This window comes from Petaurus breviceps, unplaced genomic scaffold (assembly GCF_028583685.1).
Source record: "Petaurus breviceps papuanus isolate PSGF00001 unplaced genomic scaffold, PetGlider_PUasm1.0 91023, whole genome shotgun sequence".
In the NCBI taxonomy this organism is placed as follows: domain Eukaryota; kingdom Metazoa; phylum Chordata; class Mammalia; order Diprotodontia; family Petauridae; genus Petaurus; species Petaurus breviceps.
Window position 1 is genome coordinate 5,035,089 of NW_027187398.1, and position 26,944 is coordinate 5,062,032.

At 38.5% G+C, this 26,944-nt stretch overlaps 1 protein-coding gene across 4 annotated transcripts in view; it reads right to left on the bottom strand.

Annotated features, from left to right (window-relative positions):
• ACACA (acetyl-CoA carboxylase alpha) overlaps positions 1-26,944 on the bottom strand; it is a 253,387-nt gene that overhangs the window by 209,087 nt on the left and 17,356 nt on the right. The window contains exon 1 of one of the 4 annotated variants that reach the window (XM_069078146.1): positions 580-932. The exons of the other annotated variants lie outside the window; for them this stretch is intronic. Coding sequence (XP_068934247.1) covers positions 580-632 — 53 coding nt within the window. The 5' untranslated portion in view covers positions 633-932. Of the gene's footprint in view, positions 1-579; positions 933-26,944 lie in introns of those variants that run through there. 4 annotated transcript variants of the gene reach the window in all.

Here is a 26,944-nt window from a genome sequence, read left to right on the forward strand (position 1 = left end):
GAGTTTAGACACAGATAACTCCATCATATGTCACTACCAACTGTCACAGCCATCTTGTCACAGCTCCAGACATACAGTTTAGAAGGCTGCAGCAACTGCACAAAGCTATCACCACAAAAGGACAGTAGCAACCCACATACAATTGTAAGCCACTGGTACCCCTTCCTCATGAAAATACCTACCAGACAGATAGAAGAACTGTCTCCTGCAAAAGCAACCAAATCCAATGAGCATAACTTTATGCCACAAAGTCAGCTCTGGAAGCCATGGTTTACTTTCTATGCTACTGCAATGCTAAACATGTTAATAGGTCCTTCTCTCAGATCCATACATATTCTAGAGAAAACTATTTTTTCTAGAAAGTCAAGAGCAGATTCTCTGGATGTAATCTGTCTATTATTAAGCTATATTTTCTCCTAAATAGGATTCGTACTCTCCATTAAACCACTGGGTTCAAGAACTAATTAAATCTGTCCCCAGGGCAGGAATTAGCCATCATTAACCAAAAACTCTGCTGTTTTTTTTTTAACGTACCATTCACCTCCCCCCCCCAAAAAAAAAGAGCAACTGAGATCTTACCTTTGGAGCATGTGATACCTCATTTCTTTATTTTCCTCTGCAGATTCCTCCATATCAGTCTAGCAAAGGGCTTGCAGATTTTTCTTCAGATTTCTGCCTTGTAAACACAAGCTGCAGCTCCTCCTCTCTCCTGTTAGAGCTGCTTAAAACCCAGCAGGACAGAGATCATGAATGCCCTGCTTTCCTCCTGGTCCTCTACTGGCCAGACTGAAGTACCAATACTTGTGGATTGCTTCAAACGACAGCTTTTATGGCTTTGTCCCTTATTCTGGTATTTCCCCACCTCTTTCCCCTGAGTCTTATTTCCCAAATATTTGACTCACACAAGAGTTAGTCGACTTCCCAGAGGGGCTGATAGGGGAGGGGAGAAAATATTAAAAAAAAGATTATGTAACTAGAAAGCAGGGCTGACAGCTCTGTTCTTGCTGCAACAAACATGTCTCAGCAGCGGTCACTCTCTCCTCACAGCCACCAGAGCAAAGCTCCACAGCCTCCCCTGGCTGCCAAGAGCACATGACAGGCATGGATCCCGGGGAGAGAAACAAGGAAGGCAAAGTTTAAAAGGGTAGAAGCCAGTCAGAGCAAATAAGAGCATCCTGAAACCCAAAGAAACCCTTAGAAACACACACCAAGCAGGTATGTTAGAGGAAAAAAAAGAATGTTCAAAGACCATGGAAAACCAGAACACTAGGTCAGAGATAACAAAGGCCCATTCAAAGGCTACATAATTTTGAACAAGACAAACAACTGCTAAACCAGTGCATATTCCACTGATATAGGGGGACAAACACCCCCAGGAGAATTTTTTAAACAACAATCATAAGCTAAGACCTGTGGGCAGAAACACAAGCCAGTAAAAATGAGATGTGAAGTAATTGCAATAGATGGTGCTGTGGGAGCAATCCAGATGAGGAAAAGAAACCCCAGGGACATATTTCAGAGGAATAGACCCAAACTAGTTTAAACAGGGAAGAGGAATCTTGTCTGGAAATGTAGCTGGAATAGGCACATGGATATGTAACTGGAATAGGCTTATATACATATAAAGCCAAATAAGCACACTCTGACAAGTTCCTTTCAGGAGGCAGACAAAAGCACAAATCCATAATTAAGTAGAAAAGGAAGAAACCCTGCCCTGAAAAGAAATCATTTATCTGTCAAATGTCACCAACAGAAGCTTGAGAGAGGCAGCGCCACCTTGTGTTGGAAAAGAAACACAAAGGGCCCAAAGGCCCTGGTCAACCACTAACTTGGAAAATACCCATGCCTGTGCCATTATTTGCTAGTCACAGTCACTAGCCAATTCACCGGAGGCAATTTTGCCATTCTTTCCTTCCCCCAGAGGTACCATCAGGCTGCTCAGAAAAGCCATCTATCAAGAATACTTTAAAAATGCAGTTTCTTGCTGATCAGATACCAATACAATGATATGACAGGATTGCAACAGACAATGAGGGTACAAATGAGACTGGGGTTAGATAAAGACTATCATTAAAAAAAAAAAAAACACTCAAAAGACCTCTTCACCACCCCTCCATGATGATCAGTCATAAGCAAGAGGGAGGTCCCTGGCTTCTCATACTATTTCTATCAGCCACTTTGCAACATTCATTCAACAAATTTATTACGCATGTATTATGTGCAGAGCACTGTGCTTAGACACCAAGGAAGATTAAAAAGACAGCATGTCACAGAACTTGATAAGTATGGTCTGTCAGTCAAATTTCCTTCCTCCCTACATACATCTGAGAAGAACCAGTCTGGCAAGTAAGAGAAGCCTGCCTCCAAATCTAGTCAGCCCTCCCTCCCTACCTCCCCACCCTATGTCTCTCTACTCTCTACTGCTCAGGCTGCCAAGAACACAGTGCCAGGGCCTTTGTTAAAGACAGTTTGTGGTCACAGACCCAGCAATAACCTAATCTCTCTCTCTCTCTCTCTCACACACACACACACACACACACACACACACACACACACACCTATGTGTCTCCCTCCCCGGTTCTATTAAAATAAAATCATTCACTGTCTTTCTTACAGTGAGTCCAACATCCTTGAAGTCAATGAAGGATTGGTTGCAGAATAAAAAGCAGGTCATTTTGCACATCAGGAAATCTACTCATGAATACACACACACACACACACACACACACAGCATTCCTGTTGCCCTCCCTCCTTTTAAAAACATGTTCATTCTAAGGCAAAAGAATAGCCCATTCTACCAAGAATCCCAAACACAAAGCCCAGGTCTCCCCTCATTTGCAACTGCTTCCTAGACTCTTATCTGTGATATCAGGATATGGAAAAGACAGCCCCACAGAGAACCCTCCAAGTTCACAGGTACCCCATCCTCTTCCACAATGAACAGATGGGCAAACACATACCTGACACAAATTCCAGCTAGGAGCCCACACTGTTCCCAGCATTGTAACATGCCAAGCACCAAGGATGACGTAGCAGTTTATCCCAAAGACAGTGATGCATTAGCTGGTTTGGTTGCAATGCAGTCTGAGATATACTGCAGCGTGAACATGAACACACACACACACATTTTTCTTGTACATTAAGCCTTTTACAAGCAGGAAGGAAACTTGGCTCAGATATGTACTTCTTGTAATGGCTCCCTTAAATCCACAGAATTTCAGTGGGAAACCAAGCACAAAAAACAGAAACAATACCCATTCAACAGCTTTTGGCTGTCTTGTCCATCAGTCAAAACATAACATACAGAGAAAGAAAGATGGGCATTAAAAAAAAAAAAACAAATTTTTGACTGACAGAAATTTGACTGACAGACCATACTTATCAAATACAAATTGACTCTGGGCCAAAACCCAGAGTCAATACGTGCTCTGGTCTTTATCTTCCCTACCTATAAAACAGAATATAATGTATTACCAACCTTTCAAAGGATATAACACTTGGTCAAAGACTCAAATGTAAGATGCTTATATATAAAATCACAGGAATGAAGGTTACTTCCTATCAGAAAGCCAGTTATTATAGTTCATTGTTCCACTGCCTAATTACTTGAATTTAACTCACCCAAATATATTCCTCATCCTAATATATTAAATCATCCTAATATATTCCTTTTTATGGAAGTTTATTAATTACTAAAATTACAACAAAAGATTTTAATTCTATCAGAATAAGAGTTTTGCAATACCATGAGATTTTAATTTATCAGGAAGGAGGGGGGAACAGAAGGGTGCTAAGAGACTATAGGCTTTTCTAGACTAGTTGAAAGTACATTTTGAGTCTTGACTCAGTGGCCTTCAGATAAAAGGCAGTAAATGGACAAGAAAGGAAATCCCAGAGTTCATGCAAATCAAAGAAAGGTAAGAGGTATTATATAATATGGGGAAATTGGTGAGTGGGATGGCATTAGGAGTCAATCAGACATTAATAGCCAAAGCGTGACCAAAGCCTGAAGATTTGTTGAAGGTAGCTTTAAGGGATGGTATATTCCAGAAGGAATCAGACCAAGAACTTCAACTTGTTGACAGGAAGTTCCTAAAATCTAGATCTGTTTCAAGACCAGGGCTCAGACAGTAAGCTTTCTGCATCCAGTCACTCTCTCTCGCTCCCTCACCATTTGGCCACCAGCTCCTGTCCAGCTCAGCAGTTTGCTCCTTGGAATATTTCTTATTTTGTCTCATTTTCTATCTCTCTTTCAAACTGTTAACCTATCTTTATCCAATGGTTCCTTTCCTGCTGTCCACAAACATGCCCGCGTCTCTCTCATTCTCAAAGAAAACAAAAACCTTTCCTTCACCCTATTAAACTGCTCCACAAGCTATCATCCTACATCTCTCCTTCCCTTTCACAGCCAAACTCTTAGAAAAAGCAATCTGGGGGTGGCTAGGTGGCACAGTGTATGCTAGAGCACCAGCCCTGAAGTCAGGAGGACCTGAGTTCAAATCTGGCCTCAGACACTTGACACAATTACTAGCTGTGTGACTTTGGGCAAGTCACTTAACCCCAACTGCCTTCCAAAAAAAAGGCAAAAAAAAAAAGAAAAAGGAACTTTTAAATCCTAGAACTCATGAACTCCCACAACGGAAAGGGGAGTAGCTAATACATAAGGAGAATTTCCAGGCTAGAGACAGAACTGAGAAGAGGACTCCTGTGGTGGCAGAGTCAAGAAGGAGAAAATTTGTGGTATCCCAGCACTCTGTCTGCTCTGTCTGTGCTGATGTTTGTTTGCGATACTTTGTACAGAAGCCCTGGGACCTTACTGGAAGCCCTGAAAGAGGATTTTCTGGTTGCATGTTTACAGAACTCCTGGAGGAGGGTTTTGGAGGTCCTGGGAGTTTACTTACGATTTGCACTGACCTCCTGGACCTTGTTTGTGGGTCTGTGTTGATTTCTATGTTGATGATTTGTGTTGAGTTCTCAGACCTTATTGGTGGGTCTGAATTGATTTCTATGTTGATGATTTGTGTTGAGTTCTCAGACCTCGTTGGTGGGTCTGAGTTAATTTCATAGGCAGATAGTGAATTGATGATGGTGCCAGCAATGTATATGAATATTATTGTGGTTCTGTCAAGCTTTGTCTTCTCAGAAACAGGACTTGAGGTGGACTGGACACTGTGAACTTCGATAGGGAATGGGAACTGGACAAAGAACTGTACAAGGAGTTGGACAAGGAACTGGGAGCTGCCTGCCTTTGAATCCAGGTTTCAGTTGGAGCTGGAACCATGGAAGAGGGGCCATGGAAGCTGAGAGCCAGCCTTGAGTCAAGCTGAAAGACTTTACTTGGATACTGTGTACTGATTGAGAAGATTATGATTTACTGTGACCTAGGGGTGGAGAACTTTTGACTTTCATACTTTGTGATTGAATTAAGGATTTTGTGATTGACTAAATGAATATACTTTGTTTAAAACTATATGACCACTTTGGTGAAAACTATGTGGCCATTTTAGTGATAAGTTGTTGAGTTGTGACATGATGAATACTGTATTTTGATTTTCTGTGATAACCTGTAACATTGTGAATGCTGTACCTTGATTTTCTGTGAATGTTTTGCTCTGATTTGTTATTGAATAAACAGAGAGTTCGCTATACTATGTAATCAAAACCCTGAAAGCTGTTCACAGCAGCAGTCCTCTGGAAAGCTGCTCCATGCTTGGCTTTACACACAGCTTCTAATTCCTGCACAGAAAGAGAAGATGGGTCAGAAAATGGGAAGGGGAAGAAAATCCTGCCCTCAGAAAGAACAAGTTCCAGATCAAATCCTTGATGTCTGCTTCCTCTGTCTATTCACTTTCTGGGCACCACAGCAGCTAAGTACATGAGGAAAAGAACAAGAGAGCCACAGTGAGAGCTAAGAGCTTGGAAAAATATAAGAGAAGAGGAAAATTAAGTTCCAAAAGGTAGAAGAAAGTATTCAGTAAGTATTCAGATCCTCAGGCAAAACTCAAAAGTGCTAAGAAAACCAAATCATGAGAGAAAACATTCATATCATAGGAAACCAGCATAGATCATGTTTCCCAAATCAAAACTATTTTTTTCTACATTCTGGCCTGAGGGGTTTTTAGAAATGAAGGTGAAGCAAAGCCAAGATGGTGGATAAGGGGAAGCCACCCAGCTGAACTCTCTCAACATTCTCCTCCAAACAACTTTAAAATAATACCTGAAATAAAATTTTGAAGCAGCAGAGCTAACAAAAAGTCAAGGTAAGATATTTTTCTTGCCTAAGAAAACTTGGGAGATAGGAAAGGGAAGTTTGTAATACTTGTGGGGAGGTATGATAAAGATATGTCCAAAGTATAAGACAGAGGCAATAACAGCAACTGCTTCAGAAGCTCTCAGCCCAAAGCCAGTGAGTGGATTTACAACTGCTCACAATGAGACTGCAACAGACCCTTTGCTGGCACTGAGTACAACTGGTGTTACTTGGCAACTCTATTGCCCATGCACAGTGCCAGGCTGAAGCTAAAGAGTAGAGAGGAGCAGTGGTGGTTGATTAAAAGGGACAAGGGGCCCTAGTCACAGTACCAAAGCAGAGAAGAGTACTAGCATGCAGCTGAAAGGGAGCAGGATCCCTTTCCTTGGTAAAGACCAGAGTGCAGACCAAAAAAGCAATGACCATACCTGTCCCAGGATCACACCACCTTGGAAGCACCAAAAACTTGCAGGACCCCCCCGACAAAACTAGTTTTAAAAAGAGCAATAAAAAAAGGCATAAAGCTTTGGACAGTGCAAGGCCAAACTTAAACTTAACGTTCAGAGTCATGAAATAGGCTGAAAAAAATGAGAGAATACCAAAAAAGAATTCGGCCATAAAAAGCTACTTTGATGGCAGGGAAGACCAAGACACAAAAACAGAAGACAGCAAAGTAAAAATAGCTTACCCTCCCCCTGAAAAAAAAAAAAGCCTCTAAGAAAAATGTTAATTGGACCCAAGCCCAACAAGAATTCCTGGAAGAGTAAAAGAAGGAATGAGTAGTAGAGAAAATACATGGAAAAGAAATGAAAATGATGAAGATAGAACCAAGATGGCAGAGAAAAGGCAGCTTGCTTGACTCATGACTCGACTGAGCTCTCCCCAAAACCCTTCTGAATACCTTTAAATAATGCCATAAAACAATTTCTGGAGCAGCAGAACCCACAAAAGGATGAGATAAAATAATTTTCCAGTCAAAGATAAAGTAGGAAGTCAGCAGGAAAGATCTGTCACACCTGGGCGAGAGTGAAGCATAGTTCAGCAAAGGCTGGGCCCCGGCAAAGCAGGAACAGGGACCTTGGGAGTTACTGAATCAGCAGCAGCTTCCAGAGCACTCAGTCCACAGAGGGTCAAACAGCTGGTCAGAAGGAGATTACAGGGGTCTCTCTGCCAGGACCAAGGCAGGACTCTATTGCTTTGTCATACTTGGATCTAGGACAAAATCCTGGGGGGCAGTCCCAGGGTAAGGAGGACCACTAGCACACCAGAGCTTGGGGCCACAGTGGAGGTGGGAAAACCTCCTCACAGCTCCAGGGCAGAAATGAGTGCTTGTGATCACTCACATACCAGAGCACAGGCCAGGAGAGTACGAAACACACCTCTTCTTAGATCAAACCACCTTGGAAGAATCTCACTAAAGAAAAAAATTCCTTAAAAATTAGATTGGAGGGAAACGGCAGAACCAAGACGATAGAGAAAAACCAAGAAGTTGCCTGAGCTCTCCCCAGTTTCCCTAGGAAAGAACATTATATCAAGCCTCTAAACAGATTTAGGAAACAACATTATATCAAGCCTCTAAACAGATTATGTAACAACAAAACCTACAAAAAGAGGGATTTTCCAGCTTAAGATAACTTGGAGGAACTTCAAAAAAGGTCTATCTCACTTGGGCAGGAGAGCACAGCCCAGCAAAGTCAGTGTCCAAGCAAGCCAGCAAATGACTCTTAGCACAAATCAACAATGGAAGCCACATCATTCCGGCTCAGCCGGCCAGTGGCACAGCAGGGCAGGGTACAACAGGCATGACTAGTGGAAGCCACTCTAGTGCAATGGGCAAGCCACCAGCACCTGAGGCCCCAGAGCGAAAAGCCTTTGACCACACTCCTCATCCCCAGCACAAGACTCTTGAGAGAGTACCCCCTGTGCCATAGGAGCAGAGTTTAACTTTAAAAGCCTCGAAATAGACTAAAAATGATCAAGAAAAGAAAAGAGGCCTGACCACAGAAAGGCACTACAGCAATAAGGGAGTTCAAAAGCCAATTCAGAAGAGGACAACAATGTCAAATCGCCTACATGTAAAACCTCAAAGGGCTCATTAAATGGTTTCAAGCCCAAAAAGTCTTCTTGGAAGAGTTCTAAAAGGATTTTTAAAAATAATATGAGATTTAAAAAATGGGAAAAGTAATGAGAGATACACAAGAGAGAATCAACAGCTTAGAAAAGAGTAGACAAAAACTGACTGAAGAAATCAATTCCTTAAAAAATACAATTGGCCAAAAGAAAATCCACTAAAGAAAAATACTCTTTAAAAAGTAAAATTGGGAGTGGCTAGGTGGCACAGTGAATAGAGCACCAGCCCTGGAGACAGGAGGACATGAGTTCAAATACAGCCTCAGATATTTAACACTTACTAGCCATGTGACGTTGGGCAAGTCACTTAACCCCAATTGCCCTACCCTACAAAAAGCAAAAAAAAAAGAATAAGTCAAAACAACAAATCACAGAAACGATGGATAATTTCATCAAAGAGAATGACAATAAATGAGACAACATACCAAAATTTATGGGATAGAGTCAAAGTCAAAGATAAGTCAAACTTTGCAGAAATTACCCAACTCTAAATGTTTACATGAATAAAATAGAGAAAGAGAAGATCAAGGAATTGGCACACAACTAAAAAAGCTACAAATAACAAATTAAAATCCCCAATTAAATACCAAAATAGAAATTCTGAAAATCAAGGCAGAGAATAAAATTAAAAGTAAGAAAACTATTGAAATAAAGAAAACTAAGAGCTGGCTTTATGAAAAACCAATAAAATAGATAAACTTTTGTTAATCTGATTTACAAAAAAAAAGAAAACCAAATTTCCAGTATCAAAAATGAAAAGGGTGAATTAGCCACCAATAAAGAAGAAATTATATCAATAACTAGAAAATATTTGCCTAGCTGTGTGCCAATAAATCTGACAATCTAAGTTAAATAGATGAATACTTACAAAAATACAACTTGCCCAGATTAACAGAAGAAATAAAATACTTAAATAAACCCATTTTAGAAAAAGAAATAGAACAAACCATCAATGAACTCCCTAAGGAAAAATCTCCAGGGCCAGATGGATTTACAAGAGAATTCTACCAAACATTTAAAAAAAACAACTAATTCCAATACTATATAAACTATTTGGGAAGATAGGTGAAGAAGTCCTACCAAATTCATTTTATGACAAAAATAAAGTACTGATACCTAAACCCGGAAGAGCCAAAACAGAGAAAGAAAATTGTAGACCAATTTCCTTAACGAATATTCTTACAAAAAATTTAAATAAAATATTAGCAAAGAGATTACAGCAATTTATCAAGAGTATAATATACTATGACCAGATGGGATTTATACCAGGAATGCAGGGCTGGTTCAATATTAGGAAAACTATCAGCGTAATTGACCATATCAATAACAAAACTAATAGAAACCATATGATTATCTCAATAGATACAAGAAAAGCTTTTGACAAAATATAGCACCAATTTCTATTAAAAATGCTAGAGAGTACAAGAATAAATGGAGTTTTTCTTAAAATGTTAAGTAGTATCTACCCAAAACTATCAGCAAGCATTATACGTCATGAGGACCAGTGCTTCTTAAACTGTGGGTTATGACCCCATTTGGTGGGGTCTCCACCCACAACTTAAGAAGTGTTGAAGGAGTCTAGAGTGGAAAACTCTAGGAAGTTTAGGAAGTCCTGATGGCGAGTTCTGAGATAGGATGGGAAGTTTTTCCAATAAGATCAGGGGTAAAACAAGAATGTCCATTATAACCACTATTATTCAATATTGTGCTACAAATATTAGTTTTAGCAATAAAAGAAAAAGAAACTGAAGAAATTAGAATAGGCAGTGAAGAAACAAAATGATCACTCTTTGTAAATGATATGATGGTATATTTAGAGCATACTAGAGAATCGACTAAAAAACTACTTGAAATAATTAACAGCTTTAGCAAACATGCAGGTTATAAAATAAACCCATATAAATTATCAACATTTCTACATATTAACAAAAATTTCCTGCAGCAAAAATAGAAAGAAAAATTCCATTTAAAATAACTGTAGACAATATAAAATATTTGGAAGTCTACTTGCCAAGAAAAACTCAGGAACTACATAAACACAATTAAAAACAATTTTAACACAAATGAAGTCAAATCTAAACAACTGGAAAAATATCAACTGCTCATGGGTAGGCCAAGCTAATATACAATAAAAATGACAATTCTATCTATATTTATTTATTTATTTAGTGCCATACCAATCAAACTACCAAAAAAATTTTATAGAGCTAGAATAATAAAATTCAGCTGGAAGAACAAAAAGTCAAGAATATCAAGGGAATCAATTTTAAAAAATGCAAAGGAAGGTGGCTAAGCTGTGACAGATCTTAAACTATGTTATAAAGCATCAATAATCAAAATTATCTGGCACTAACTAAAAAATTGAACAATGATTGGTGGAATACACATCAAAGTAATAAATGACTATAGCAATTGACTAATAAACCCAAAGACTACAGCTTCTGGGATAAGAACTCACTATTTGACAAAAACTGCTGGGAAAACTGGAAAAGAGTATGGTAGAAACTAGGTACAGACCAACATCTTACACTGTATACCAAGATAAAGTCAAAATGGGTACATGATTTAGACATAAAGGGTGATACCATAAGCAAATTAGGAGAGCAAGGAAGCTAACTGTCAGATCTAGGTAGAACAGAAGAATTTATGACCAAACGAGAGAGAGAACATTATGAAATGCAAAAAGGATAATTTTAATTACATTAAATTAAAAAGTTTTTACACAAACAAAGCCAATGCAACCAAGATTAGAAGGGAAGCAGAAAGCTGGGAAATAATTTTTATAACCAGTATTTCTGATTCTAAAATACATAGAGAACTGAGTCAAATTTATAAAAATACAAAGCATTCCCCAACTGATAAATGGTCAAAGGATATGAACAGGAAGTTTTCACATGAAGAAATTAAAGTTATCTATAGTCACATAAAAAATTGCTCTAACTCACTATTCATTAGAGAAATGCAAATTAAAACAACTCTGAGGTACCACTTCACACCTATCAGATTGGCTAATATGATAGAAAAAGAAAATTATAAATGTCGGAGAAGATGTGGGAAAATTGGGACAATAACGTATTGTTGGTAAAGCTGTGAACTGATCCAACCATGCTGCTGAGCAATTTGGAACTATAAAACTGTCCATACCCTTTGATCCAGCAATACTGCTACTAAATCTGTATCCCAAAGAGATCATCGATAAGGGAAAAGGACCCATAGTACAAAAATTTTTATAGCAGCTATTTTTGGTGGCAAAGAACTGGAAATTGAAGGGAAGCCAATCAATTGGGAAATGGCTGAACAAGTTGTGGCCTATGAATGTTATGGAATACTATTGTGCTATAAGAAATGATGAGCGGGAAGACTTCAGAAAAACCTAGAAAAACTTACATGAATTGTGAGATAATTAACTATTATAGACTTAGCTCTTTTCAGTAATACAATGATCCAAGACAATTCTAAAACACTCATAATGGAAAATGCTAACCACATCCAGAAAAAGAATTATGGAGTATGAATGCAAATCGAAGCATGCTATTTTCACTTTTTTTTTTCTTTCACATGACTAATGTGGAAATACATTTAATATGATTGTACATGTATCAATGTAGAGAGGGGGAGGGAAGAAGAAGAATTTGGAATTCAAAATCTTGTAAAAGTATATGCTAAAAATTTTACATGTAATTGGAAAAAAATAAAATTAAATTCACAGTTATATTTACCAACTTGTGTAAAAAAAATTTTTTTTACTCCATGAGAGTTGTTAAACAATAAAAATAAGAAACAATAAAACAAAGTCAAAAAAATAAAAAATAGAAGATAATGTAAAATATCTCATTAGAAAAACAAATGACCTAGGAATAGATCAAGGAGATATTTAAGAATTACTGGACTAAATGAAAGTCATGATAAAAAAAAAAGCCTACAAATAATATTTCAAGAAATTATCAAGGAAAACTGCCCTGATATTTTAGATGCAGACAGTAAACTAGATATTAAAAGAATACATCAATTACCTCCTGAAAGAGATCTCAAAATGAACTCTGAAGAATATTATAGTCAAATTCTAGAGCTCCCAGGTCAAAGAGAAAATACTTCAAGCAGTCAGAAAGATTACATAAGACTTAGCTTCCATATTAAAGGAACAATGGGCTTGAAATATGATATTCCAGAAAGCAAAAAAGCTAATTTACAACAAAGAATCACCTATCCAGAAAGACAGAGTAATCCTTCAGGGGAATAAATAGCCATTTAATGAAATAGAGGAATTCAAGCACTCCTAATGAAAAGACCAAAGTTGAATAGAAAATCTGACATTCAAACAGAAGACTCAAAAGAAGTATAAAAAGGTAAACAGGAAAAAGTAATCTTAAGAGATTCAATGAAATCAAACTGTTTACATTCCTATATGGGAAGATGATACATGTAACTCCTAATAATTTCATCATTATTAGGGCAGTTGAAAGGAATTTGTATAGACAGAGGACATTCAATCATGTTGGAATAATCTCAAAAATATAAATAAATAATTGAAGGTGGAAAAAAGAAGAAAGCAATAGGAGAAGAGGGAAAGGAGAGGTAGAAAGAAGAAAATTGTCTCAAAAAAGGCACACAAGGAAGAGCTTTTACAATAGAGGGGAAAATGAAAGATGGCAGACAATGCTTCAACATCATTCTCATTAGAATTGGTTCAAAGGAGGAAGAAGATATAGATATACATAATTTATAGATATATATGCATGCACACATACACACAGTTGGGCTAGAAATGTAAATTACCCAATAGTGAAATAGGAGGGGAAGAGGACAAGGGAAAGCAAGGGATCATAAAGGGAAAGGCAGAGTAAGGGAGGCAGTGATTAGAAGCAAAATAGAATTCTGAGGGTGGATAGGATTAACAGGGAAGGGAAAAACACAGGAAATAATGGGACAAAGAAAAATACACAAATTGGTAACCATAACTGTGAATGTAAATGGGGTGATTTACCCATAAAACAGAAGTAGATAACAGAATGATTAACAAATTCAGCAATATGTTATTTACAAGAGATATACTTAAACTGGAAAACACTCACACTGTTAAAGGGCTAGAACAGAATCTAATACTTCAGCTAAAGTAAAAAAGGCAGGGGTAGCAATCACAATCTCAAAGCAAAAGCAAAAATAGATCTAATTAAAAGAAATAATCAGCAAAACTATATTTTGCTAAAACATACCACAGACGATGTAATTATCAAAAATTTTTACAGCAAGTTTCTCTGAAAAAAACCTCATTTCTCAAATTTATATACAGAACTGAGTCAAATTAATAAAATAAGAGCCATTCCCCAACCGATAAATGGTCAAAGGACATAAACAAGCAGTTTCAAAAGATGAAATCAAAGCTATCTATAGTTATATGAAAAAACACTCCAAATCTCTATTCTTTACAGAAAAGCAAATTAAAACTACTGTGAGGTAACTTTTCACACCTACCAGAAAAGACAAAATGCTAGAACGGATGAGGGAAAGATAGGAACACTAATGAACTGTTGGTAGAGTTGTGAACTGATCTAACCACTCTGGAAAAAATTTGGAACTATGCCCAGAGTTATAAAACTGTGCATATTCAGGGGCAGAGTCAAGATGGCGGAGTAGAAACAGGACCTCCGTGCAGCTCCTGCTCCCACCACCTCCAATTCATGTAAAAGGGGACTCTAAACAAACTTTGGAGCTACAAAACCCACAAAAGGACAAAGACGCTAACCTCCCGCTGAGGACAGCCCGGCAGGCCAGGAGGAATCGGCCAGCGCAGCTCTCTGGGAGACGACCCCAGCCCCGCCTGAGCCAAAGGTTTTAGTCCCAGGGCCGGCCTGACCAACCACAGGCTGGAGGGACTCCAGATCACCAGCAGCTGTGGCAGTTTCCAGAATTATCAACACACAGATACTAAGGACAAAGTGAGAAGTTAGTGCAACACAGACACTGGGATCCAGTAGTTGGGAGTGTGTCGGCCTCTTCCCCAAGGGCAAGAAGCAGTTGAGGCACTGCAGCAGCTTCAGCTCCTGGCCTGCAGAGTGTAGGGGGACCAAGCAAACAGTCTGAGGGGCGGCCAGGTAGCACAGCGAGTAAGAGCACCGGCTCTACTGTCGGGATGACCTGGGGATCAAATCCGGGCTCCGACACTTAGCACTCACCCAGAAATAACTGGCCGTGTAACCTTGAGCAAGTTACTTAACCCCAATTGCTTAGGGGCAGCCAGGTGGCTCAGAGAGTAAGAGCACCGGCTCCAGAGTCGGGATGACCTGGGATTGAATCCGGGCTCAGACACTTAGCACCCACCCAGAAACACCTGGCCGTGTAACCTTGAGCAAGTTACTTAACCCCAATTGCTTAGGGGCAGCAAGGTGGCTCAGCGAGTAAGAGCACCGGCTCCACTGTTGGGATGACCTAGGGATCAAATCTGGGCTCAGATACTTAGCACCACACCCAGAAATAACTGGCCGTGTAACCTTGCGCAAGTTACTTAACCCAGATTGCTTTAAAATAAAAAAAAAAAAGAAAGAAAATGGGAAATTGAATAGAACTAAGAAACTTCCAGAAAACCAGAACAGAGCAAACAAAAATCAACTGACTCCATGAGGCGGCAAACAATAGTAGACACTGCCAGAATTCTTTAGACAAATACAGTCTTGTTCCCTAAACCAGGGAAGGATAAAAGAAAGAGAATTACAGACTAATATCATCAATGAATATCAATTGAGAAAAAATTTTTTTGTTTATTTTTTAGAAGGAGGAAGGCAGGGTACTTGGGGTTAAGTGACTTGCCCAAGGTCACACAGCTAGTAAGTGTGTCAAATGGCTGAGGCTGGATTTGAACTCAGCTCCTCCTGACTCCAGGGCCAGTGCTCTATTCACTAATCCACCTAGCTGCCCCTCAATTGAAAATTTTTTAACAAAAGCCTATCAAACAAGCTACAGCAATTCATCCAAGAAATCATTTATCATGACCAAGTAATTAGATTTATACCAGAGATGCAAAGATGGCTCAACATTACAAAACAATCTACAGGGGCGCCTAGGTGGCGCAGTGAATAGAGAACCGGCCTTGGAGTCAGGAGGACCTCAATTCAAATCCGGCCTCAGACACTTAACACACACACAAAAAAAAAACCAAGCCATATGACCTTGGGCAAGTCATTTAACCCCAAGTGCTCTCCAAAAAAAAGGGAAAAAAAGAATTCCTGATGAAAAGACAAGATCTGAATAGAAAATATAACTTCAAATTCAAGACTCAAAAGAAGCATAAAAAGGTTAACAGGAAAGGGAATCCATAAGGCACCTTAATAAGGTTAAACTGTTTACATTTCTACATGAGAAGATAATATTTGTAACTCGTAAGAACTTTCTCATTGTTAGGCTAATTAGAAGGAATATATTTAGGTATGTGTGGGTGTGTGTGTGTATGTGTATATATATATATATATATATACACACATATATATCTATATATAGATATGTAAGTATGTATATATCTACATATGTATGTGTGTATAGATATATATAGACAGAGGGTACAGTTGTGAGTTGAATATGAAGGGATAATATTGTAAAAATATAATTCAAGAGTGAGAGAGGAACACATTAAGAGAAAGATAAAGGGAGAGGCAGAAAGGGGAAAATTACCTCGAGTAAAAGCTTTTATAATGGACCTATAGGAACACAACTACAAAACACTTTTCATACAAATAAAACCAGATCTAACTAAATGGAAAAACATCAGCTGCTCGAGGCTGGGTTGAGCTAATATAATAAAAATGACAATTTTATCTAAACTAAATTACATATTTAGTGCCATACCAATCAATCTACCAAAAAATTACTTTATAGAGCTAGAAAAAATAGTAACAAAATTTATTTGGAAGAACAAAAGGTCCAGAATATCAAGGGAATTAATGAAAAGAAATGTTAGGGAATGTGGCCTACCTATACCAGATTTTAAACTGTATTATAAACCAGCAGTCATCAAAACTACTTGGTACTGGGGCCGGCTAGGTAGCGCATCAAACAGAGCACCGGCCCTGGAGTCAGGAGGACCTGAGATCAAATCAAGCCTCAGACACTTAACACTAGCCATGTGACCTTGGGCAAGTCAGTTAACCCCAATTGCCCTCCAAAAAGCAAAAATAAATAAAATGATCCATGATCTAGGTATAAAGGCTGATACTGTAAGCAATCTGGGAAAGCAAGGAATAGTTTACCTGACAGATTAATGGAGAAGGGAAGATTTTATGACCAAACAAGGGTTAGACAGCATTATAAAATGCAAAATGGATAATTTCGATTGCATTGAATTAAAAAGTTTCTGTACAAACAAAGCCAGTGTAACTAAAATTAAGAGGGAAGTGGAAAATTGGGAAAGAATTTTTACATCCAGTGTCTCTGATAATGGTCTCATTTCTAAAATCTACAGAGAATTGAGTCAAATCTATAAGAATACAAGTCATTAATTGATAAACGTTCAAAAGATATGGACAGGCAGTTTTCAGAGGAAGAAATTAAAGACATCTATAAGCAGATGAAAAAATGCTCTAAATCACTACTGATTAGAGAAATGCAAATCAAAACAACTCTGAGGTACATCTCACCGGCCAGATTAACTAAGATAACAAAACAGGAAAAAGACAAATGCTGAAGGATGTTGAAAAATTGGAACACTAATGCATTGTTGGTGGAGTTGTGAACTGATTCAACCATTCTGGAGAGCAATCTGGAACTATGCCCAAAGGTCTGTAAATAAGTGCATACCGTTTGACCCAGCAATACCACTTCTAGGGCTGTATCCCAAAGAGATTAATGGGAGGAAGACCCCTATGTACAAAAATATTTATAGCAGCTCTTTTTGTGGTGGCAAAGAACTGGAAATTAAAGGGATGCCCATCAAATGGGGAATGGTTAAACAAGGTGTGGTATATGAATGTAATGGAATACGATTGTGCTATAAGAAATGAGGAGCAGATGGACTTCATATTTACCTGGAGAGTCTTATACAAACTGATGTTGAGTGAGAAGAGCAGAACCAGAATAAATTTGTACTCAATTATAGACACAATGTATGTGTGATGACCAACTTTGATAGACTGGGCTCTTCTCAGCAATGCAAGGATATAAGACTACCCCAAAAGACTCATGATGAAAAGAGATGTCTATATTCAGAGAAGGAACTACAGAGTTTGAATGCAAATTGAAACAAACTACCTACTCTCTTTCTTATTCTTGTTTAGTTTTGTTTCCTCTTTCCCATTATTCATTCCATTGCTTATAAACCTTTGCAACCTGACTATTGTCTAATGTGAAAGTATTTGCAGATCCTATACTTGATTGCATGCTGCCGTTGGGGGAAAGGAGGGGGAGAAAAGTTTACACTCAAGGGATTGTAGAACTGAATCTTGTAAATTAAAAGTAAACAAGCAAATAAATAAAGAAAAAATTAAAGCTTTTATTTTTTTAATTTTAATGTTTTTGTATTTTTTTTATCAAATGCTTTATTAACTTCTTTCTAGTTTACATTGTTCATTTCCACAAGATTTTGAGTTACAAATTTTTATCCCCATTTTTCCTCTACCCACCACCCCAAAATAGCGATCCCACTGGATATCCCCTCCTCCAATCTGGTCTCTCCCATATCTTCTCCCATACCCCCTCCAACTTTCCAGCAGGGCATGGTGAATCGCTAATGCCCCAGTGACTATATATCTTATTTCCCATTTACAAGTAAAATAATATTGATAATAATATATATATATACATATAAATATATATATATAATAAACATTTAATTTTAAAACTTAGAATTCCAGATTTATTCCCTTCCTCCCTTGTCACCCACCCTTACTGGGAAGATAAGCAATTCAATATAGGTTGTACATGTGTAGCTATGTAAAACATTTCCATAGTACATATATTGTAAAAGACTGACTCTACTTCCCTCCCTCCTATCCCATCTCCCACTTTTTCTATTCTCTACTTTGATCCTGTCCCTTTGCTAAAGTGGATGATTCCAACTTCCCTCTCCCCCAGCCTGCCCTCCCTTCCATCATCCCCCCTCTCATCCCCTTCCCCCCTACTCTCCTGTAGGGTGAGATACTGTATTTAGTGTGTATGTCATTCCCTCTCTAAGCCAAATTCAATAAGAATAAGGTTGACCCATTCCCTTTTGACTTTATGTTCTTCCCCTCCATTGTGACCATTTTCCCTTGCCTCTTCTATATGAAATAGTTTACCCCAATCTGTCTCTCCCCATCTCCTCTCATTATATTCCTCTCTCACCTCTTAATTTCACCTTTTAAGTATCATCCCTTCCCATTAAACTGGTCTTGTGCCCTCTATCTATGTATACCTGTACACATATACAGACACATTCATATATGTATTCATACGCCCATATACCCTCCTATATAGATATGTGTGTATGTATTATATATGTGTGTGTGTATATATATATATATATATATATACATACACACACACTATTCTATTCCCTTCAATTATTCTCATACTGAGAAAAGTTGCATAAGTTACAATTATCATTTTTCCACGTAGGGATGTAAATAGTTCAACTTTGATAAGTTCCTTATGATTTCTTTTCCCTGTTTACCTTCTCATGCTTCTCTTGCTTCTTTTATCTGAATGTCAATTTTTCTATTCAATTCTGATTTTTTCATCAAGAATGCTTGAAAGGGGGCAGCTAGGTGGCACAGTTAGTAACAGTGCCGTCCCCGGAGTCAGGAGGACCCGAGTTCGCTTCTGGCCTCAGACACTTAACACCCACACAAAAAAACTAGCCATGTAACCTTGGGCAAGTTACTTAACCCCAACTGCCCTCCAAAAAAAAAGGAAAAAAAAAAAAGTCCTCTATTAGACTGAATAACCACATTTTCCCCTGAAATATGATACTCAGTTTTGCTAGGTAGGTGATTCATGCTTTTAATCCCAGCTCCTTTGACCTCTGGAATATCATATTCCAAGCCCTTCAATCCCTCAATGTAGAAGCTGCCAGATCCTCTGTTCTCCTCATTATGTTTCCACATATTCAAATTGTTTCTTCCTGGCTGCTTGTAATATTTTCACCTTGATCTGGGAATTCCGGAACCTGGCTATAATATTCCTAGGAGTTTTCTTTTTGGGATCTTTTTCAGGAAGTGATCAGTGGATTCTTTCAACCTCTATTTTGCCCTCTGGTTCTAAAACATCAGGACAATTTTCCTTGAGAATTTCTTGAAGGATGATTTCTAAGTTCTTTTTTTGATCATGGCTTTCAGATAGTCTAATAATTTTTAAGTTATCTCTCCTGGATCTATTTTCCAGGTCACTGGTTTTCCCAATGAGATATTTCACATTGCCTTCTATTTTTTCATTTGTTTGGATCTGTTTAATAGTATCTTGATTTCTCATATAGTCACTAGCTTCCATTTGCTCCAATCTAATTCTGAAAGAATGATTCTCTTCAGTGAGCTTTTGAGATTCTTTTTCCATCTGGCAAATTCAGCCTTTTAAGGCATTCTTCTCATTGCCTTTTTGAGCCTCTTTTGCCATTTGAGTTAGTCTATTTTTAAGGTGTTATTTTCTTCAGTCAGGTTGTTGACTCTCATTTCATAATTTTCTTGCATCGTTCTCATTTCTCTTCCCAAATTTTCCTCCACTTCTCATATCTGGTTTTCAAAATCCTTTTTAAGCTCCTCTATGGCCTGTAACCAGCTCCTATTTTTCCTGGAAGCTTTTGGTGCAGGAATTCTGATTTCACTGTCTTCCTCCTGTTCCATGCTTTGATCCTTTTTGTCCCCAAAATAGGAGTCTAACACCGGATTCCTCTCTTTGCTTTGCTTCCCTCATTTACTCATGTTGCCACTCAATTACTTGACTTTTGGGCTTTTTGCCACAGTAGGCCTCTGCTACCAGACAGGGGAGCTTTGTACCAAATGCTGGTGTTTTCTCAGCTGCCAAAGGTATTAGTTCAGTGCCTGCTCTGAAGCCTCCACACACTCTGGCAAGCTAGTCACATATCCCAGGCCCTCCTCCCTATACTGCAATCCAGATCCAAGCAGGTTAAAGCAAGATCAATTACCCTTCACACTGGTCGCTTGGTCCCCCTACAGTCTGCAGGCCAATAGCTGAAGCTGCCATGTGGCGGTATGTGGAGGTGGCTGCACAGCCATGGTGCCTCAGCGGCTTCTCCCTCCAGGGGATTAAAGGCCAACTGCAATCCCAAACTACCAGATCGCAAAGTCCACACTGCACTGACCTCTCACTTTGTCCTTAGCATCTATGCATTGATAATTCTGGAAACTTGCCACAGCTACTGGTGATCTGAAGTCCCTCCAGCCAGTAACTGGTCAGGCTCGCCCTGGGGCTAAAACCACCAGCTTGTGGGGCTGGGGTCGGCTCCCAGAGCACTGCACCAGCTGATTGCTGCCGGCCTACCAGGCTGTCCTCAGCAGGAGGTTAGCTACTCTGTGTCATTTTGTAGGTTCTGTAGCTCCAAAGTTTGTTCAGAGTCACCTTTTACATGAATTAGACATGGTGGGAGCCGGAGCCCAGGGGAAGTCCTGTTTCTACTCCACCATCTTGACTCCAATTAAAGCTTTTATAATAGAGAAGAGCAGGGAGCTGAGGGGAAGTAAGTTAACCTTACTCTCATCAGAATTGGCTCAAAGAGGGAATGACATACACACTCAATTGTGTATAGAAATCTATCTTGCCCTACAGGAAAGTAAGAGGGGAAGGGGGGGGGAGGTAATGACAAAAGGAAGGGCAAATTGGGGGAGGGATAGTCACGATCAAAACACTTTTGAGGAAGGACAGAGTAAAAGGAGAAAGAACAAAATAAATGGGGGAGGAAGGGGACAGAATGGAGGGAAATATTAGCAAAAGTAACTGTGAAAATAATTTTCAAGCAAGTTTATGTGATAAAGGTGTCATTTCTCAGATAGAGAACTGAGGCAAATTTTTAGAAATAAGAGCCATTACCCAATTGACAAATGATCAAAAGATATGATCATTTTCATATGAGGTAATCAAAGCTATCTATACCCGTACATGAAAAAATGCTCTAACTACTGATTGGAGAACTGCAAATCAAAACAATTCAGAATTACTAGCTCATACCTCTTAGATTGGCTAATAGGACAGAAAAGAAAAATAACAAATGCTGGAGGGTATGTGGAAAAAATGGGACATCAATATACTGTTGGTGGACTTGTGAACTGATTCAACCATTCTGGAGAGCCATTTGGAACTATATCCAAAAGGCTATAAAACCATGCATACCCTTTAACCACTATAACCACTACTAAGTCTATACCCCAAAAGAGGAAAAGCAAAAACAAAAAGGAAAAGGACCTATATGCACAAAAAATACTTTTAATAGTTCTCTTCTAGGCCAAAGAATTAGACATTGAGGGGATGGATAGCCATCAATTTGGAAATAGTTGAACAAGTTGTAGTATGCAATTATGATGGAAAACTATTGTGTTACAAGAAATAATGAGCAAGATGCTCTCAGAAAAACCTAGAAAGACTTACAAGGGCTGATGGCAAAGTGAATGTACTGTGTACAATGGTATATCAATATATCAATATTTTAAGATGACTGGCTGTGAAAGACTTAGCTATTCTCAGAAATATAATGATCCAAGACAATTCTGAGGGACTTAGGATGAAAAATGCTATCCATCCCCAGAGAAAGAACTGATGGTGTCTGAATACAGATTGAAGCATACTTTTTTTTTTTACTTTATTTTTCTAGGAGGTTTTTTTTTGTCTGTTTTCTCTCACAAGATAACTATTATGGAAATGTTTTGCATGACTACAAATGTATAACCTACATTGAACTGCTTGCCTTCTCAATGGCAGGAGAAGGGAGAAAATCTGGAACTCAAAGTTTTAAAAACTTTGTTAGGTTAAAAATTGTTTTTACGTGTTACTGGGGGAAAATAAAATACTAAATACTTGAGGAAAAAAAATAACAGGTCTCTCCATTCCAGAGACCAAAAGTAGGATAAAGTTGTAATCCAATACAAAGAAATGGCAGTGTGAATTCAACCACTATCTCTCCTCCAAAAGAGAACTACTTTCTTGTATTTCAACGGGTTTTTATGCTGATAATATGTACCTACAGAAAGCAGCAGGTCAAGCACATAAAGTTTGCTGACACTTGTTCAATATAAAATACTGGAAAATTTTTAGCATTTGCTCTAAATATAAGGTTCCTTTTTAAAACAATTAGGAGGTGTTTCAACCACCAGGAGATAAAAATCATACAACACAGAAGTTCAAACCCCTCTTCCCCCCCAAAGACCAAATGTGAAAATACCCAATATAAGACAAATACTTTTCCAATCTAACAGCAAGCAGCTTTAGTACACTTACCTAGAAGGTAGATACCTCATTTAAATTCTTCCTAACCTACTAGGCACAAATCATTACAATTCCAACTGTATTTAGCTATATTTAGACAACTAAGATCTAGTAATGGAAATGCATATTTAAAGATCTTCCTGCCCCTAGGCCCTTTGATAGGCTTAAGAGACTCTGAGAACCTTCCTTGATTTGAAAATATACTCTGCCTCCTGAATAGGTTGAATGTGGTCACATGGAGCCTGTGGCAGAAGGCTTGGTTTTCAGGAATGCCCACACCTTGATGCTGTGTGACTGCGCAGTGGGTCAAGAGGGTGGTTACATTCCCAGGAGAAGGCTATATAATCTCTGATGTGAGGCTTTGCTTTGGGGCTCACTTTGAGAAGTGTTCTGTGATTTGATCAGATGAGACAATGGGAAGCCGTTGTTGAGAGCCCCCAGGCTTTGAAAAACCCAGATGTTGATTTGGTATGGATGTAATGGTTGGACGGTTTGGAAACCTGTCTACTTGATCTGTTTCTCTGTCTTGATAATTCTGTCTGTATACTCTGAAGTTCGGGGTGCTGACCTTTTTCCCCTGAACTAGGTAAACGACATATATTTGACTGATTAAAGTAAGCTTGTTAACCCATTTTGAGTTGCTTTCCTTTAGCAAAGCAGATCTAAGAACCTGTGCTGGCAGCCACCCTGGGGATGCTGGGGTGCTTGCTGCTACAGATCTGAAACTTAGTTTTCAGATAAAAAGGCATGTAGTTCAATTTCAAATACTTTCCATCTAGTGTGATAGAAAGATCAACTGATCTGGCATTAAAAGACCAGTGTTCAAATACTGAGCGTGTCCCTTATTACTTTGGGCAGGTCACTTAATCTCTCTGCACTTCATTTTCCTAAGCTGTCTTACAAGGGAGGTGGGACTTTTAAAGTTTCTTCCAATCCTAAAATTCTGTAATCCTACAAATCCTCCATAACACTATACCAACAGGGACGGCCAGGTAGCACAGTGAGTAAGAGCACCAGCCCCAGTGTCGGGATGACCTGGGGAATCGAATCCAGGCTCAGACACTTAGCACCCACCCAGAAACACCTGGCCGTGTAACCTTGAGCAAGTTGCTTAACCCCAATTGCTTTAAAAAAATAAAAAAGCACTATATCAACAGAGAATATGTGTGTGTGTCTGTGTCTGTGTAAATCCATATGATACTTTGATATGCCAGCAAGGAAGTTATCAAAGTAAATAAACCAAACTATGGGTAGACAGCATTCAAATTCAGTCTTAACTTTACACTATGAGTGGCCTCACATGTTCTCTGACAGATTAATAGTGAGTTTCACATATGTCAACTACCAAGTGGTAAGTTCAACCTACAAAAACAAAAAGCAGAAACAAGAAAATATATATAAAATAAAGCCTAGTGCTCTATAATCTCATCAAGCCATGATGAGCCTTTTTTTCCAATTTATTTTGAACTTAAAACACTTTGTAACTATAAAGTGCTAGACCATAGGTTTCCAAAGTGGGCAATACTGACCCGGGGGGGAGGGTTGCTGGAACAATCCAGGGGAACAGCACTACCCTCAGGTGCAATTGAATAAGGGAGTGGTAAAAGCATAAGGAAAGAAGAGAAGAAAATTTTTAAAAAACATTTATATATCTTTATCTGTGGAATAAGAGTTAAAGTCACAGTGATTCCATTATTTTCCAAATAAACACACAAAATGCAAGTTATAACTTATCAGTCATTAAGTCCACTGACAGGTCTTAACAAGAAAGTATTGGCAGGCGAACATGTCATGATTTCTTGGGAAGTTCAGAATACATTGGCAGGAATATGCATGTGTAATGACTTGTTTATGATATGATACTATAAGGTGACATGATATAATATTGCATCATCAAAATTTCAATGCAGGTGAAAACCCACAAATTTACAATAAATTATTACATTTAAGATGCCTCATTTTTAAAAATTTATATTTTTTGAAATGACACAAATTTCACAAAAACTGTAAAGGGTTAAAGAAAGTAGATTCCAAATTAAACCAAAAAAAAGAAGAAAACAAAACAAAGCAGATTCCTAGGGGAGTGCTGAGTAATTTTTTTTTTAAAGGGGGCAGTAGGCCAAATAAGTTTGGAAACCTCTATACTAGACAAACATGAGTTTTAACTATTATTGGCTCAGGAGATATTCCTAAGTAGATGTCACTGTACTGAATACACTGAACCCATAATACTACAGAGATATACAACCACTGAAAGACAACTAGGAATCCACATAGGAAAAACCAAGTGAATAAGGAATGAATGACATGAAGTTAGACTGGCTGAGTTTTTTCACCAGTAACATATCTATCTTCCAACAGATGGACAATAAGACCCAGAAGTGAATAGAAAGGAGAGTGTGACCTGGAAGGCATTGGGGAAACAGCACAGGGTATTCAAAAGTCCCAAGTATTTGAAGTTACAAAAACTGCCTCCTACCAAGAGGCTCCTGGCGACATTCAGTGTTTGCAAAGCAAGGCACATCACCATCTCCCAAAAAACAAAACTGCAGTTTGACCTAAACGACAACGAAGAGACATAGAGTGGTGTAAATAAATTGCAGCTTATCATCAATGATGACTCACACTCAAGAAATGGCATCAATGACAGGTATGACAAAAAAAAGGATGTGGGTGACAGAGTGAGAGTAAAGGACAGATGGACAGCCCAAGGCTTGCTCTGGCATTCATAAAACATTATGACCTGGAGGAAATCCTCTGTTATGTTACGTAGTTCTGTGAAGGATTTAAGGAAAGACATGGACAAGAATCACACAGGAAGAAGTCACAAATGTCCAATGATGGAGGAAGTATCCACACTAATGATATCACAGATTTAATAAAAGAATCAAATTATTATTGGCTCTGGACTACTGGTAGTTAATAGCCTCTCAGAAATACACCTGCTCACATGCAGTACATTAGCTAATTTTAGAAACTAAGTCCAAATATAATTGATTATATCGATATGTCAATTTGTTTTCAAAAATCATAGCTACTGGGGCAGCTAGGTGGTGCAGTGAATAGAGCACTGGCCCTGGAGTCAGAAGGACCCGAGTTCAAATCTGGTCTGAGACACTTGACACTTACTAGTTGTATGACCTTGAGCAAGTCACTTAACCCCAGCTACCTTGCCTTTCCCCCTCCAAAAAAGTAAATAAATAAAACTTTTTAAAAATAATAGGGGCAGCTAGGTGGTACAGCTAATAGAGCACTGGCCCTGGAGTCAGGAGGATCTAAGTTCAAATCCGGCCTCAGACACTTAACACAAAAACTAGCCGCGTGACCTTGGGCAAGTCACTTAACCCCAATTGCCCTCCAAAAAAACCAAAAACATAAAATAATAGCTACCACTTATATAACATCCAAAGTTTATTCCTTAAAATTACTCCAAATAACTTGCTCTAAAGGGAGAGTAGCCTCAAATAATTTTTTAACAGATCAAAAGAGACCTAGATTTCTTATTAACTAAGACATGGTACCACCAACTTCTCTAGCCACGACCCACCAGTCACCCAGTCACAGGATACTCATATGCTGCAGGTATGAGTTTTGTGATAGCAGAGAAGTTTCCAGGCCTTATGCTAGTGATCATGCCACTTTAGTGTGAGCACCAAAATCTGGCTTATTTCTCCCAAATGGTTGCAAAGATTTGATAATCATAAACTATATTGTCTTGCTTTTGTCTGGATTCCCTGCTCTACTGCCATCCTAATAATACTAAGCCCTCAGTTTCCTATCACAAGAGACTGATATCAAGTTTCATATACTTGATCCCATTTCTCAAGTCTAGATGCTCCACAGCCTCATTGGAAAAACTGCTTATTAATCACCATCAGCTGGGGAGTAACTTGGGAAATTTCACACAAAGATAAAGACTTCTTCCAGAGGACTTGGGTTCCAATTCAAGCTCCACTTAAAGACTACTTATATAACCTTGGTTAAATTCCTTAACTCCTTTGGGCCTCCGTTTCCTCATATGTAAAAATAGGGAGTTGGATTTCCTGATCACTGATTCCTGATTTCTAGCTCTATACCCCTCTCTCCCACTACTGGCACTCCCCAAAGCCACTGCCCTTTGATCACCGCTCTTCACATAACCAACCTGTCCTGCTTCAAAGCTAGTTACATAAT